The 17,489-nt window shown below is 36.7% G+C and overlaps 1 protein-coding gene across 4 annotated transcripts in view; it reads right to left on the reverse strand.

The window, feature by feature from the left end:
• Nucleotides 1-92: 92 nt before the first annotated feature.
• SMURF2 (SMAD specific E3 ubiquitin protein ligase 2) overlaps nucleotides 93-17,489 on the reverse strand; it is a 67,759-nt gene continuing 50,362 nt past the window's right edge. The window contains exons 10-20 of one of the 4 annotated variants that reach the window (XR_014618989.1): nucleotides 16,026-16,184; nucleotides 11,725-11,935; nucleotides 10,463-10,566; nucleotides 9,705-9,819; nucleotides 9,108-9,286; nucleotides 8,497-8,634; nucleotides 8,199-8,319; nucleotides 6,089-6,290; nucleotides 4,252-4,327; nucleotides 3,591-3,997; nucleotides 93-2,993 (exon numbers count right to left, since the gene is read on the reverse strand). Coding sequence is in view for 2 of the 4 variants with exons in the window: in XM_084298605.1 (XP_084154731.1) it covers nucleotides 3,898-3,997; nucleotides 4,252-4,327; nucleotides 6,089-6,290; nucleotides 8,199-8,319; nucleotides 8,497-8,634; nucleotides 9,108-9,286; nucleotides 9,705-9,819; nucleotides 10,463-10,566; nucleotides 11,725-11,935; nucleotides 16,026-16,184 (1,405 nt within the window). In the remaining 2 variants the exon portion in view is untranslated. Of the gene's footprint in view, nucleotides 3,998-4,251; nucleotides 4,328-6,088; nucleotides 6,291-6,508; nucleotides 7,434-8,198; nucleotides 8,320-8,496; nucleotides 8,635-9,107; nucleotides 9,287-9,704; nucleotides 9,820-10,462; nucleotides 10,567-11,724; nucleotides 11,936-16,025; nucleotides 16,185-17,489 lie in introns of those variants that run through there. The other 3 variants (XR_014618990.1, XM_084298605.1, XM_084298606.1) reach the window with 3 other exon arrangements.

Below are 17,489 nucleotides of genomic sequence, written 5' to 3' on the forward strand. Positions count from 1 at the left end.
TGAAAGCCAAAAGTAAGACTTTTTTTCAACCAGGACATTCAGCACAATTTAGCACAACTGTAGGTAGCAGCCTGTAGAAAGACACTAAGAGTTGATTTTTTTTCTCCTGAGACAAAGCTGAGTTACTGAAAAAAGCTTTTGTTACATTTTAATGTTTAATTAAGAAACACTTAAAACTTTTTAAACCATTGATGCTGTGACAGTGCAAACAGCATACAATTTATTGCTCAACTTCTGCATGGGTACATACATTAAGTACTTAAAAACCATTTTATACAGATTTTTTTTTTTTTGTTAAAGCTCATGTAACAGCTGGGTGAAAATACAATGATATCAATGCTAAAACACTCTGTAATAAATACAATGGAAATGATAAACTAAGAACGGTCAGTTTGTGGAGGAGTAATTACACTTGTATAAACTAATTACAGCTACAGACAAAGCTCTGAGGATGTGGTAGAGCCAGAAACCTACTACATAGTGTAAAGTACAACAAATGGCACCTGTTAACTATATGGTGCTGTTTAAAATCTGAAGCATGCTACATTAAGCTGTATGATGCATACTTATGATATAGAAGCAAAGCTTTTACTTCCATCAATGCAGCTAGTTTAAACGCACCAGAAGTTCAATACAGATGTAGTGTTGTAGAACAAGAATTTAAAAACAGCTTGTGTGCTCTGGACTTTAGTACAACACAAAAATTTGGTAAAAATAAATCAGTTTAGGGAAACTGAAACTATGTGCAAAAAAATTAGAATACATACTGTACAAAGCACCATTACAAAACTCTTTACACCGAGAAATTAAATCCTCTGAAACTCAACTGTGTACTGTATATTTGAAATCTACAAAAGTCACTGTTCATAATTAAACATTCATAATGAAAAGCAACAGCATAAAACCATGATGTGACATCTCTCTAAAACAACTAAAGACTGGATAAAGTAAAACCCAGTAAGAGGGACACATTGAAATAAATATTCACATTAATCATGGGGTGAAAGTCCAAGGTTAAAATGCAATATTAGGCTTAGCACCTTTTTGAGGGGAAAGTAGTTGACATGATCTTGAAACAAAATTTTGCAAAGGAATGAACCTTTTAACATTTTCTGATAAACATGCGACTAGGTGATGAGGTGCTTTAAGTTAAAGCTCTCAGTCATGAAGGTAGAAAGGCACTCAAAATACTTGGTATATTCAACCTCATCTGTCAGCTATGGGAAGTCAAACGTAGATTTATCTAGTTTTGCCTATAATATATTAAATTTACAATATTTATCTGAGACAACTAAAAAAAAAATCTCTATGCCATACCAAAATGTTTGGTAGAACAAACAGATGAACTGCTAAGGCTGCTGTGAAAATGAATGGTATTTATCAGCTGATCTCCACTCCATTCTGCAGAGCGCATCTCCCCCCTCCTCAGAAATGCTTTTTTGTCACAAGGGTGGCCATAACTATGTGCTCAATACACTTACCAGCCTAAGCAGGCTGACAGGGAAAAGGTTCCTAGGAGGTGGGTACAGGTGGTGTGCTCAGGAGACACTTAGAGAGATGTTTTTTAAATAGTGCTGAGGTGGGCTGTCTGGTGCCAAGGGAACAGCACACCTTCTCCCTGGAACTGCCAACTGAGCCCTGACTTCTCCCAAAGCCTGGATCAAACTGAATTTTCATGCTTTCACGATCAGGGTGGCTGCAGCCATAGCCTGAGCAAGAGCAGAATGAAATCCCTTATGCAACAGTGGAGACTTTTAATCCTGTGAACAGTGGTAAAAAAAAAACAACTAGTCTCTGTAAAGAGTAATTCATGTCATACCTCCAAACTTGGGGTGATAAGAGGTCTGTGGGCATATCTAAAGCAGTGGTCCCCAACCACAGGCAGCAGTAACGAATAAAAACACACTGGGCAACATCCTACTTTGCTCTCCCGGGCAACCTGGACAAACATAGTGGTAGCTTCTCTGGTAACAGTATTACCTGAAAGCCTTGAATTAGGGATTCCGACTATAAGCAAAGGTACCAGCCATCGTAAGAGTGCAATAATCCCTTGAAATTAAGAAAGAAGGGTCTGATATATGTCAAATCTGGCTGTCAAAGCAAGTTTCTTGGCTTTAAGTTTACATCCCTAAGTAGCCTCTGCTCTGCAGCCAGCCCAGAACTGGGAAGCAACAGCTGTACAAAAATATATATATAATCAAATGAACATGTGGATTTGGCTCACCAGATTCCTACCACAATTCTAAAAAGTAGTCTGTTGCCCACTATTCTAATACACAACATCCAGTAGTAGTTTACTCACTGTGGCAGTCAGATTTGGCAGAACAAAATTAAGTTCAAGCTCCATAGAACAAATAGAAAATTAGCTAGTTCACTGTGTGGCCTACACTGCGGAACAGAACAGCCATTTACGTCCCATTCTTTCAGCATTTTCTGTACCCTTGACTTTCTTCTTATTGGCAGTGTAAAAAATAGTGCAGATTTGATGGTCAATTGTAACCCATGTTAAAAAAACAACACTGATTGGAAAAAAATGCTACCTATTCCAGATATTCTCACCACTGATAGGAGAATGCCACTCTCTAGTAAGTAGACTGATTCATCTACACACCATGAACAGATCACATAGACCTTAACTGAGAATTCCCAAACTTACTTCAAAATTCAGTTCCCTCTACTGGTAGTGCATTTTATTCCCCTTTGAAGAGATCAACCCATGTTATAATTCATATATATACTTACTTCCATCCCTACAATCAATAAATTATGTGCTTTTGAAGCCTTTTTTTCAAAGCACATCACACATTTCAGATAATACATCATTTTTTATCGCCTTTTTCCTTAGTTGTAACAAACCCACATGTCATGAGCAGCTAGACAAAGATTAAAATATGTTTTACCTGATAAATCTTTAGCATCAACAAAGATATAATGTGATTTGGCTGCATTCAAACAAACTTTGGTCGACTGGACAGGATGGGTTCTGAAATGAACTGCAAACAGGTTTCTGCTGTCAAATATTACCTCATCAACATGCTAAAAAAGTTGAAAAATGCAGTGTTTAAAGTCAAAAGCAACAAAAAATACTCTTGACAGACTTATTAGAAAAATGCTGTTTAAAAAAATCAGAATGTCTACTGTTCATTAAAAAAGGCCTATTCCACATGTTAACACAAATACTGTACCAAATACAGTATGTGTCGCTCATACTAGAAATTTTAAGGAATCTGACAAGTGATATAAATAGGACCCCAAAACATCATTATTTGTAATTCATGCTTGAAAAAATATAGAAAAAAAGCCCCCTGTGGTAACATTTAAGTTGAATTTACATTGCAGAATATAATGTTTTACTATAAGAAAATGCAGTTAACATGTAAGTGGCTTTAATTAAAAAGATTAATGATTCTTTCAGCCAATTTTATGCAAAGTTAGAATAATCCAAAATATTTTTTTTCCAAAAATAGCAGGTATAGATGCTGTTCAGTATCATACATTTAAAACAGGCTGAAACGTGACTTGTACCGACTGCTGAAGTTGTGTCTTGGTATCTGAGAATAGAAATCAGGTAGGCAAATATAATAGATTACCTTTTACAAAAATAGTAGTAGTCTTTAAGTATAGAATACTGCTTAACTGTTGAAATGTAGGAAAAGTCAGCATTCTGTATGTTCAAGATATTAGTTTTTAATAGCAGCTGAATGATCCTATGGCAGGAACCACAGAATCTATTTTCTTGAAGAAAAAAAAATTTCCAAAGTTGTTCTTTCCCTTACAGTGTCCTAGTGTAGAAAAGGGAAAGTTTCCTGTATTTCAAGCATTTCTTGAGTCTTGGCGAGGGAAGGGCTTTCTGGCTGACAGGAGTATAAATAGAGTCTCAGGTAAGCCTGTGAAGGGTCATTCCACGGCAAACCCACATGTTTCTTCAATGGCAGTTAGCAGCTTCTCATATAGCTTGTCATAGCTTTCATAAGGAGGAATGTCTATTCGGTTAAAGCTGCAAAGAGAAAGCAAAAGTTTCAATTATTTGGAACTTCAAGCCTCACCTAGCAAAGTTCTGCTATACTTCATTTTAACCTGGTTGAAACAAGGACAAGGCAATATTTAACGAGGTCAACTTCAAAAATCAATTTGCAGTTTTCACACCTGTACTACTCTGTAATGGACAGTATTTATGACATCAGAAAATTAAGTTCAAAGTATAGAGAGAGCAAATCTATACATCACAACAGAGACCTGAAGCAGTCTTACCAGGTATGAGCTTTTGGCAAATTGTTAGTGCTGGCATCAATCTGGTGTATTGTAAATAGTCGTGGGCCTGCAGCACCTGAAAATCCAGAAAAGGTATCTATTACTACTGTATCACATAATACAAAATTGCTTTGTTGCACTGCAACAAAAAAGTAAATAAAGCAAGAAAAAGAGAAACTCTGCAGAAAAAGTTGAAACCATGAACAACTAGCAAAAAAACCCCTCACAGTGTATATCAGACAATTTCTTCCCATTCACCCCCACAAAATAACCATGCAGTTATTTATGTCACTGGAAGATAAACAATAACAAAGCATCAATAAGGCAGAATAAAATACCCGTTTTACATTGTGCACTATATAATTATAACAGTTCTGAATCTAACTTTTCCCACCCTTCCTAAAGAAGGAAACTTAACACAGCTCTATTGGTCCCCATGTTGTAACAGCTGTTGAGTAGTGGACAAACTGGACAGAAGAGTCACAGATACCAACTTCTATATTTTTGTGAAATTATGACTGTGTAGCGATCCCCTTAATCTCTGCTAAATGAAAGACTGCAACACAGCAGCCTTTTAGACAAAGGCCAGAAGAGCTTACAAACGCCCTACCCTTAATAAAACCAGAATTTTTGCTTGTGTAGACAGACATTTAAGAATATAATCTACAGTTTCGAATCTTTCTAATGGGGATACTTTACTGTCAACTAGGAGTGTAAGCAAATAAAAGCGTACTACTGTGTTAACACAACTCCAGTCTAAAACCTGATAAGGTTTTATTTTTTTTCAAATATGTAGGAAAGCAGGCTTTGTTTTTCACAGTTTTTTTTTTTCCCCACTAGCATAGTCATATTAGAATATACAGTGCAGGTAAAGTTAAACTAGCATTACCATACTCCAAACAATTTGCTTCACAATACTAACAGCATTCACATTAGTAGTAGGGTATTCCTACATTCAGCTATTCTCAGGCCATTAACAGTTACACAGTTTGCCTGAAGAAGTCTCTCCCCAATATTATTTAAACACTTAAAGTAACGAGGGCCTTCAAAATGTCAATCTTCCTGAGCTTCTAATGCTCCCGAACATTTTAGAGCTTAAGAAGTGAGGAAAAAGAAACACGAGGGCTTCCAGGTGAAGAATGGATGATGGAACTTATTTCTATAGCAACTCACTATTGTTTGTAGCAGCTATTATCACTGAACGTGTTCTCTCGGGATCTTCTACCTATTAAAACGGTTCATGGTCAACACTTCCCCTGGGATGCTTTCTCTCATCTTGTGAGAGAGTGAAATACGGTAACTAGTGCATTAACAGAACAACAAGGGATGCAGCAGAGATCCAGAGTTTTGACTGAAGTTCAGAAAACAGGTCAATAACCAAATGGATTGTTTCTGTTGCCTGGGATGCTTGTGATTATGTTATTCTTACAATAAAACCAGTACAGATTACTAAGTGCATCTGCTGTCAGAACCACAAGAACACTCCATGTTGGTGTCTTCTGCCACAGAGCTGTACAGATGATGAAGGCTTACAGAAGAGAGAAATGAAAAAACAGGAAAAAACATAAGGAGAACCCTGCTAGATCTCCCCTGATCAGAAAGTATTGCTAGAGAAGGAAGGAAGTGCATAATTAAAACAAAAGAACCATTTACATCTGATTCAAAAGGTAACAAACGAACTGGCAAAAAGGGCATTTCTGAGATTGTTACTCATCAGACCATTAAAAATCCCCCTGAAAAAAGTCACAGTACAGCCAACCAGCCTTATATTTAGCTAATGTTTCTGTGATGTGTCTCCAAATACAGGCATTTGCAGTTAATCCTGGCAAAACATTACCTTGCAATGCCTTGAAGCCCTGCAGAGGCACTCTGGATGAGCCAGTCACAAACTGGAGAAGTCGTGCTCTCCTTTCTTCATCAAAGAATTCCACAGCTTTCCAGAACCATTTCACAATGTTGCTGTCTGGTGTACAGTGTTTTAACCTAGTATTTGCCTTCCAGTCATTAACATCAATTTTTCCAAGTCCACAAATGATGAGCTGTAAATTTAAAATATAATTAATGATTTCATAAGTGGGATGGGAGCTAGGAACTATCCATCTTCCATTGGGAAACGAAGCTGGGAAGGGTCTAAAGAACAGGGCTTATGAGGAGCAGTTGAGAGAACCGGGGTTATTTAGCCTAGAGAAAAAGAGGCTCAGGGGAGACTTTGCAGTGCTCTACAACAACCTCAAAGGAGGCTGTAGCAGGGTGAAGGTTGGCCTCTTCTCCTAAGCAACAAGTGATAGGACAAAAGGAAATGGCCTCAAGTTGCACCAGGGGAGGTTTAGGTTGGATATTAGGAAAAAATTATTCACTGAAAGGTTTATGCAGCATTGGAACGTGCTTGCTGACCAAGGAAATGGTTGAGTCACCATCCCTGAGGTATTCAAAAGACATCAGTGTAGATGTGGTATCTAGGGACATGGTTCAGTAGTAGACTTGGCAGTGCTAGGGTAATGGTTGTACTTAGAGGTCTTTTCCAACCTAAATGATTCTGTGACCATTAATAAAACAACAACAAAAGATTTGGAGCTAGACAAATGATGAATTACTGAGTCTGAAAAATTGACAGATTTTAAACCAAAGGAAAATTATAACTTCTCACTAATATTAGGCGATGTAGAAATGCAACATTTTTCTTTAGAAGAGCCTTCCTTACCTTTATGCACAGTCTTTCAAATATCTTAATTCAAATAAAAAAAACATTTCATAAGCTTATATGAAAACGTCTTGACCTGCCCATCAAATGCTAGAAGCATAGATTCCTCCCCTTATGTGAAAGTGCACACATGATTCCCATTTGAATTCAATGCTTCTTTGTGGAGCAAAACTAAGGGTGAAGTTTGACTCATTCAACTCTGGACCCCCAGAAATAATTTTGTTGTTGTCATACCATACAGGTAATACAAATAGGATTTCTCTCCTGAAGATGAGCTTTTGGCACTTCTAAACAGAGAACCACAATGGATTGGCTTAAGCTCAAAAGGGATATGATTATAAAGACGTCTGCTTGTGACTAACAACACCAGACCTTCACTGTTCTTCCTCTGTCTGCAAAACGATTCTGGATTAACGGGCTGGCTGGCTGGTTGTTGTTGAATGAGAACATTCAGGATTAAGGAATAGCACTCATTGACATTCTAGTACAGGGAACAAAAGAAAGCATTAATCATTTACCTTGTGGCCATTTTATATGGCAAGAAGCTCAGCTCTGCAGCTGACAGACTGTATATTAGACTTCAGTTTTAAAACAAGCTTGAGATCTATGGGATTTGAACTGATATTGTGAGGATGCTGATCTTGACATTTTATAGCACATTTGTTGGTGACAGCACCTTTCCTTATGCTATATTGCGGAGCCAGTTTAGTCTGGCATAACCCCGCTCTGCAAAACTGCATAGCTGTCTGACACCAATCTCAGTGCAGTACACTGGAGGGGCTGGGAACAAGGTGGGAGGGAGTGACAGAGCATTTTCCTGGCAGCACTTATATTTAATATCATGAAACTACACTGTGAGAAATATGCACCACTGCCTCTGCTGGAGTAACACTCAGTGAAATAATCCAAGGTCACTGCAGATCACACACTCAATGGGTTCAGCAATTTGTTTTTTTCTGTTTTGTTTTGGTATAGGAGAAGGTCTCCTCTTCTACCACTTACACAGTTGCTATGAAATGTCACCTTGAGAAGCGCTCTCCTAATTCTCAGTGGAAGATGCATGCTGTCCATCTCAGAGACTGCGTGACCTGGTAACCTCTTATGCTAACTGTATTTTTTGCAATAGCACACCTGCAAAACCCCTAAAGCACTGGGGATACAACTTCACATGTTCCTTAGTCTCAGAAGAATGCCTCGGGCTTTTATTATTACACTTGACGACATAACATAACATTAGTGTACTGACCTCTAACTCTTTCTCATCAAATGTCTTCAGCAGATGTTGTGGGATTACTTCATTAAATCCCTTCTGTAGAGCCAGAAACTGAGCTTCAATTCCTCGTAAAAATCGCCAGTTTACATAAAGCCTGTAAGCAAGTGCAAATTGGATTTGTGAAAGATGTATTCAAATATAATAAACCTGCAATTTATTCAACCCAAAAAATGGCCTCACTGACAGCAATATGTAACAACAAAATTATTACACTACCATTTAGGAATAAAAAAAAAACACACCATAACACTTAATTACTTCAAATAAATACCTGACATATTCCTTTTTGTTCTCTTCTGTCACTGGGATGCTTTTGCCATTGGGTTTCAGTTCATGTTGAATAATTTCCCCATATGCATTGTGTTCTACACAGAACGTATGGTCTAAGACTCCTGTGATATCATTCTCACTGGTGGAAAGAAATAAGTAAGTGACTCAACAAAAATCTATTCTGCAAATATATTACAGCCATAAGGCTTTTGACAGACATCATGATTTACTTTTTGAGTGACATTTAAAATTATTGCTTGGAAGCAAGAGATGAATACACATTTTTGTTACATTTTAAACCGATTATCAAACTTCCAATGTTATATTTCAATAACATGCTGTTTATAATAGGCAAAAATCAATGAACAAATACAACGGAACAACAGAATACTTTACAGCTCAGTAATCTTTCATTCCCTCCAAATTTGAATACTTTGAGCATGTTAAGCCTTTAAAGAAGACAAATTGTGCATGTAAGAAAGATGTTTCTTAAATCTGCCAGAGTGGGAGATCAAAATATACTTAATCTCTTTTCAACAGGATTTAGGGACATATATCATGTGTTAAACAGAAAGAAATCTAACATTGTAAAACATAATGCACAGTACATACAGTATCCAAACTAAGCTGTTATGAAGATCAGGGTCAACCAATTCCATATCATCCAAAGTAATTGGCTTTCCTAGCAACTGCTTATAGAAAGGCAACGTGAAGCCCCCGTCAATATAGTGTCCGTGAAATACAGCCATCCCCATTATCCGTCCAACAAAATGGAAATATGATAAGTGTTCCTAGAATTGAAAAAGACTAAGTCATTCAACTAAACAAGACTGCTAGATTGTATCTGCTGAATATTAAACAAAATTTCAATAAAACTAAAAAAAAAAAACAAAAACATAGCCAGAACTTTTCTTTTTTGTTTGTTTGTTTTTATACACAGTACATTTAGTATATTGCTTCCAGTCCAGAAGTCTTACTACTAAGAATCAAAACAAACAAAAACAAACTTCCAAAGGAAATATGAATTGCATCTTAAAGAAAATTAAGAACACATTTGGGAGGTTTCTTTGATCAGTTCTAAAAAGAAATTATCATATTGCACAAATTCAGTCTCTAGCAATACTAATGCGAGAACTAGATTCTTAAGTCTAGAACGTTCTCTGCACGCATTTAATTTCTAGGTCACAAAACTCCTGTTGCCAGTCATACCGGGTTAACTGCAGAGTCTGGGTTGATTTGCAGTGTATAGATATCATCTCGGGAATATTGGAAGAGACCGTAATATGGATTCAACATTTCATGTGACAATAGGTAGAGCCACTCCCTGAAGAAAAATAATAATAATTTATAGTGTACTTTAGACAAATGCATTCATACACTAAGAATACTTTCAATCTTTTCAAAAGGAAGTTGGCTATGAACATGTTTAGAGAAGGTTGAAATCAGAATTATTTTTTTACTGATTCAGTAACTGCACTGCTCCTGACAGCCAACAGAATTCCTAGAACTGGTTTAATACATGAAGGATCTCTTCATATAATAAAAAAAAGTTCCTTTTTATAAAAAAGTCAAGAGTAACCTCACAGACAACTGACATATTTTAGTTGCCTTCCAACTGCTAGTTCTTAAAATATTGCTTCAAACAGTAGTGGTAACTTGCAATAAAGCATATTTTTGATCAGAACTCCTCTGTAAAGTTGAGTGTTTAGTGGTGCAAATTCTCAGATACCGAAGGCTTTACAAACCAAAAACAAATAGTGTAATTTTGGTAGATATCAAAAGAGCATCTCACACGTGATAAGTCTTTGATGCAATCTGTAACGCATTTTGATTTATTTACAAGGAATTAAAAAAAAATCAAATCAAATCGAATCAAAACAAAACCAGAGCTGTTATAAATCCAGTCTTGGATTCAGAGCAGTGTAACTGGTGAGGCTGCAGGAAGAGACAGAGGATGCACTGTTTACCTGGCAACACCTCCATAATCAAGGCCTTCCTCCCCACGGAATTTTATCATTAATCGTTTCCACAGGTCTTTTGGCCTCATCTTCATGACTTGCCTGTAGGATTCCTGTTAATACACAACACGTTCTTTTATTAACTGCTATTTACAGACAAGAAGAAGCTACTACTGTTTATTAGAAATGAAGGGAGTCTCAGATTCTAAGTCCAAGGGGGATACTATTTTCCTAGATACTAACCACTGCTTCTCCGACCGCAGATGGCTACACAGTGTTCTACAAATGTGATAATGCTTGTCAAATAAAACAGACATGAGAGAAGAACCACCTCTAAACTTCCCAGGTTGTACAGTGATCATATTTTCTGTCATTCTCACATAACTTTACCCCTTCCCCCCAAATCTGTGTCAGTAAATTTTTGTTTTCAAAAAAATTAAAATAAAATAAAAAATCATAATAATGAAAATGATAATTTTCACTGCTGTATGGCAGCATTTTCCCCTTTCTTTTTTAGTTGATTATGAAGCGACTTGACAGTCTCCAAAGGGAAGGCCAACACAAATCTTTCTTGGCTGTAAAAACGGTGACAACACAGCGGGCTATCATGTTTGTGGGTGGGATAAAAATGCAACAGGGATGGGTGGGATGGCTGATAAAATTTTCAAGACATACTGTTCTTCAGAAAAAGTCCATGTATTATAACTGCATTTCATCAATTCAGCAGAATTTTTCTGCTAAGCAATCTCACAAAATAAGACGTAAATGACTCAAATGCAGACATCTCTGGTCATTCAGAAGCCTACTGAATGCATAAAATGTCTGATTCTGCAAAAATATCAGCCAGAACTGAGATAGGTGCTAAGCAATTTTAACTCCAAAGATAAATATTATTCAATAGTATTTTTACTTAACTTACAAAAACATCAAAGATCTTTTCAGATCGTTTAGTTTTCAGATTGCAACGTCCCCTCTGTAAGAGACACTGCCTTAAAGTGGTGGAAGAAGTGAGGAAAGTGTCCATCTCCTATCACAGGAGAAGCTTTCCTCCTTTTTCTTCTTCTTCACAGGGTAAATACATCTACTTTACATACACAACTGTTCTGATCACACACACAAAATGATTCCTGTCCTCATATACCACTGGTAAAATTTCAGCTTTAACTCCAGGCTTCAACATTTCAGCTACCTGAGTGACTTCTTCAGACACTTGCGGATAACCCTCCTCCCCTTCTCTCAACGTTAATAAATGGGTTAAGTTCTCAAATTACCTCAAAAATCTCTTCTCTGGAGACCTCAATACGACAGTGGCCAGCTTGAGGTTGCTGCTGTGACAGCTCTTGCCTCAGGATCTTGAGTTTCTGCACCAGGTCTCGCTTGTACCTTGGCACAGTGAGACACTCCGCCTCATCTGGAAGCTGACACAAGGACACTACCTGCTGCTGCTGCTGGTGCTGCTGATCTTTAAGTTGATTCTGGCGGCTAGAAACAAACACAGCTGTTTGCAGATATTCAAGTCATACGTCCCGTGTTTTCTTCAGATGTTTCTTAACGGTTAAGTTTTCGTAACTGAACTACTTACATTTTACTATGATTATTACTGTGATTACACTAAAAACATTCAGGTCCAGTAAAAAATAAATTCAGAGAGATTTTATCCTGACTAAAGACACATGTTTCTGTCTTTCTTGGCAACTATCAATTGTTTTTAGGGTTTGTTATTTCTATTAGTACTACTCTACAAAGTATGTAAAAGGTTACAGCACTATATAATAAGGTATTAGCCATACAATTTTACTACTAAGCTGCTGACACTGAATTTCTCAGATACCATTTCCATATTTCCCTTGCATGTTTTGCCTTCCTCCATTTTAAAATTCAGGGGTCTGCCAAACACTATGCCTCTAATCTACAGTCAATACCATAGTCTGTTTTAAATGGCTTGTCTGAAAAAGAGTAAGCTTACAAAAAGATGTTTGTACTGGCAGCTTGGCAAGGACCTTGTCCCTTGTACCTGGCCTAGTCTGGACCACAGGAATGTGGGGAGTTCACATGTAACTAATTGGCACAGATAAACAAGTATTTTTACTAGCAATTCTAAGAGATTTTGTAAATCTAACTTCTTACTAGAAAAAGAAAATTTATCTTGAGCAGAAATGCCCTCCCTCGTGTCATTTCTTGTAGACAGTGAGTGGATATTTTTGTATTTCGGTATGACATCTCCAAACAAGCCAGGATAAAAGTTGTATTTTACAAAAACCGTGGGGAAAAAAAAAAAACAACACCACCTCTCAGTGTGGGACACATGATAATGTCCTAAATTTGTTGGATAAATAGAAAAGGTCATAATTTAGATTTTTTTTTTCATTGGAATATATGTTGTTTTTTGCAACATAAAGGACCAAAAATATTAGATAGGACCACACACAACTTTAATATATTTTACATTTTCAGTCTTTTGCCTGTTTTGAAGCAATGTCTATTAGAAAGCTCTCCTGGCCAACCAAAATTCATTTCCAGCAGGCTTTCACCACAGCAACATTCAGATTTGGCAATTAAAAAGGGGTGGGGGTGTTCCCAGTTTGCCATGTGGTTCTGATAGCTATTTTGTTATTTTCAAACATTTTATTTAAAGTAATTTTGCATGAACTACCCTCAAGGGAAACTAACAGCAGTTGACTCGAATGTTTTACCTGTAGTCCTACAAAACCTACTATTTAGAAACCTCTACAATGGCACACATTTTGGATCACTTCAGCAATAATTCAAGGCTTACTATTAATAATATCTCTTTACTTCTGGACTAGAGGTAGGGAATAATGCTCACAAATCTTATTCTGTTACTGAAGCCCTGCATACTAGGGCATAGAGATTAGTTTAACTGATTTTGCTAGATTCACAGATCTTTGTGGTTTGTTTTTAAATAAGGCTACATTAACTTTATTCTCAAGCTGATGACATTATAGGTGATCAACTACAATAAACTGCAGTTACTTAAAAATTAACTCCCAAGAAACTAAGCCATTACAGTAACTCAGAGATACTTGATGTGGTTCCAGAGTACGGTTCAACATTTATCATGATACTTTCAAGTGAGATTCTTATTTAGAGCTAATCACAAGTAAAAGAGTATTTAATTGATACACAAATTAAAGCAGAAATCATAGAATCAGACAACCATTAAGGCTGAGAAAAGACCTCCAGGATCTAGTCCAACCAGCAAATGTTATTGTGCCTTCTGCATTTTCTGATTCCATAAGGACAATCTTGTGAAAATAACCAGAGAAGGTCATAATTACATACTAAAGTGAGCATACATTCATACTGCCTTTATGTATACTCTTTTAGTATAAAAACACAGTATCCTAGACATAAAACTAGTTAGTCAAACGAAACGTAGTCCCCAAAATGAGCATGAATTTAAGATCTGTGCATCAAATTAAACCAAACTAAAATACAGCAGCACTAGAAGAAGAAAAATAAAATGCCATCCTCCATATTAGACTAAAAATAATCAGTGTAGTATTAGCTAAACAACCTGCCGTACTTAAAGTAATTAAATGTAATTTATTAAATTTGTTTTCACAGCTGAATGTATATGCTTGATTGCATACTGTGTTTTGAGGATATAGCTAACTACTTTTCAGGTACCGTAACTATCAAAACCTAACATGAATTTTTGGCCAATATTTTAAAAACGGAATTGGTTAACAAGTTCGATTATTTTCATAACGTCTAATTTCATCACTGAAAGAACAAACTTCTTTACTCAGCCCAACAGAAGTCAGTAGCACCGAACATAAAACCTTTATTACAGTTTTGAGCCTAGAACTATCACACCCATTCCACCCAAATACTAAACTTATTTCTCAGATAATTTTTTAAATGACAAGCCTAAGGCGTATTGCCTGATTCTTTTTTTCTGTTGTTGTTATTGTTTTTTAAAGAACAAATGATGAGGTGGGTTTCATTTTTTCACATATCCCATTTTATGCAATAAAAGAATAAACACCAGAAAAGATTTATCAGGCAGCAGATTTTGCTGATGACACTGTTGGTTGAATTTCTGAAATCCTTCCCTAATGAAAGACAGATGTACAAATGAAAAAGAACTACTACAGTGTGCTTAAGTTTAAAAAAATGCGAAATGGTTCTGGAACTTGAAAGCCAAAGTGGATTTTCTAGATGAAAAGCTACCTATGTATTGTCCTTCACAACACTTGTTGACCTAGCCACTATGTGCCTACTACCATTTAAAAATAAGCATACCTGTGAAGGACAGTTTATTTCAAATACAGACCAGTTAACTAAATGTTCTACAGCTAGGAATTATGTTGTTGTAGTTAAGAGGGTCTGAAGTTTTTTTTATTGGTTTACATATCTAAATCTCATTAACTGTCCGGACGATGGGAACTTTTACTAATGTTCTGTAATATACAAAAATAAAATCAATGACTCTCTAAACAAATATTTGTCAATATCTAGACTTGCCTCCCTCTTGGGCTAGTAACTTCAAATGGGCATTGGGCAAAGGCTAGCCAACTTTTATGCATAAAATTACATGCAACTCCTGGATATTTATTCCTTGGTTCTGTCTTTTCAGTGCTTGCTGCCATTATTGTTTCCTTCAGCTTCTCTTCCCAAGGATTCACTTCCTTAAAAGGACTATTCCTCACATTTATTCCTTGCCCAGAGCTGCACATGACTTTCTATCTTACCAGTTCTTTATTGTTCCTTCCACTTAACACCTACTTAATAGGTTACAGGTGTTTCCCAAGAGTATTAAAAGGTGTTAATAGGAGAAACAACAGAAGCAAATTCCCGCAGAGCTTGGACAAACTGATAGCCATGTCGAGGCAAAACAGAAATGTTTGCCCACTTTTTGGTTTCCATTTTCAGTAGAGTTCCTCAGTATGAAGTGAGTACTTGGGAATGAAAACAAAAGCCAGAATCCTTTTTGAGTTTCCCTTCCTCTTTTTAAAATTGTGATATTAAAATGTGATATCTGCACTAATGCAGAGGAAAGAGTGTTTTTTATTGTAACAAATCCAATTTAAATTATTGGTGTCTTATTTTTGAGAGCACCTCAACTAGTCTTACTCTAAAACTGAATGTAGGGGCTGAATTATTTCTCTTTCTCTCAGCAAAATAGTTGGGCACTTCTGTACCCTTGCCTAACTCAATTGGGTATTGAATGCAATCTGATATTTTTAAAGCAAGCACTCCATCACTGAAAGTAGTACAAAGCAAAAAGAAAAGGAAAGAAAGTCCTCTCGCTGTTGGAATGAATTCCACAGGCCAGTCTTTTGCATGGGAAGGCACTTGCTTCCTCCCTCCCTCCTGGCCCCCACACCTGGCATCACAATAGCCACATTCCTGTCTAAATGCTGCTAGAGGTTTTTTTTGTTGTTGTTTGTTTTGTTTCACTTTTTTGCTTTGATTTGTTTTGTTGCTGCTGTGCTTCAAATACTACTGAATGGCGGAATACATCTTGATATAAAATCTAGTACCCCTTAAGAGTCACTTTCTTTCCTCTATTACACTCAACATGTGCTGGAGACTTTAGACTTACTTTAATACTAAATGCAAGTTAGCAGAAAGCCGTGGATCCGTAAACTGCGTTGTCCTGTTGTTATGGTCAACAAAATAAACTCTGCCTGTTGCTGTATTTCGGATCTCCCATCCAGGAGGCAGGGGACCAAGCTCTTCACAATTGATGTTGCTAAGATCCCTGTGAAAACAAATATAAAATGAAAAATACCTCAGCATTTGGCCTCCGAGCCAAACAAGCGTAAATGTAACAGAACAATTCCATGAAGTCTGAGAAAATGTATTGTTTCAGAAACTTGATCTGTTCAGCTGGAATCTTTGCTCCCAAGGTGCAAGCCCACCAAAGAAAAAACACACACCCCAGAACACATGCCGCGGGGAAAAAAAAATTCTTATCAAATAACCTTCATTTTTACAAACTAACTTCAGATGTTAAATTAATAGAGGCTTAAAGCAAAAATAAAGGCCACTGCCATATTTGCCAGAATGGAATTGCAGTTCTACACCAATTCTGACAGAAAACATTTTTAAAACAACATTAGTCATGTAAGGAACTCTGAATCACACTTCTAAAACTCCTACAAAACAAAAGTATATTTCTGAAGAGTTACACTTTCCATGAAGAACTATACATAGAATATGCATGAAGGCCACAGCTGATTTTTGCTCCCAAACCCCAAGTGCCAGTGGGAAGCAAACAGGTCTCTAACAAAAAACAATGACTCAGCTCTGCACTGAGCAGTGCAGAGAAACCTTAATTGGTCTCAAGAAAGTTCTGCTGAAATTAGGATTACACAGATTTGTTTCAGAGGCTCACTGAAGAAAAGTATTAGTTTTTTAAATGTCAATAAATGTATGCAATTCGCACCTTGGATACCTCACCCTGTCAAGAGCGTTATTTTTGAAGGTGCAAGTCTTCATATCATGCAGTACCATCAGAGTTGATGGGAGTAAAGAGATGAGCAACAGAGAGCCTGAAAAGATGCACTCTACAGGGACTCAAAAAGCTTAACAGCTACTAAAGGAAATACAGGCTCTGGGAATGAGCTTCAGCTGATATTACCCATACACACAGTGCTGCTGAACTGTAGGGTTTATTTTTACTAGCTAAATGTGGCATATTAGCATAAAATACAGTGTTTCTTAGAAATGACATAAGCTCTATCCCCTGTCATCGTGGCTGGTACATGCAAGCAGCCAAATTTTGTTCTCAGAGACACTCACACAGTTTGTTGCCACACCTAAAAGCAGTCCTAGCTTGGATTTTGTACAAAATCGTTACAAAACAAACTTGAGGAAACTTAACTTTCTTCATTCTTAATATGACTTCTTTTTAGAGAAGTCTAGTTTCTAGTTTTATATAATACGTAAATCATGTAAACAAATACTGCCTAATACACAACTGCCAACTCTATTGCACTCTCACGTTTCAGGTAATGCATCATAACAAAGGATAATTTTGTAGCACAAAAGGACTACTAAAAGC

The sequence above is a fragment of the Netta rufina genome (genome assembly GCF_964035555.1).
Source record: "Netta rufina genome assembly, chromosome: 19".
Classification (NCBI taxonomy): Eukaryota; Metazoa; Chordata; class Aves; order Anseriformes; family Anatidae; genus Netta; species Netta rufina.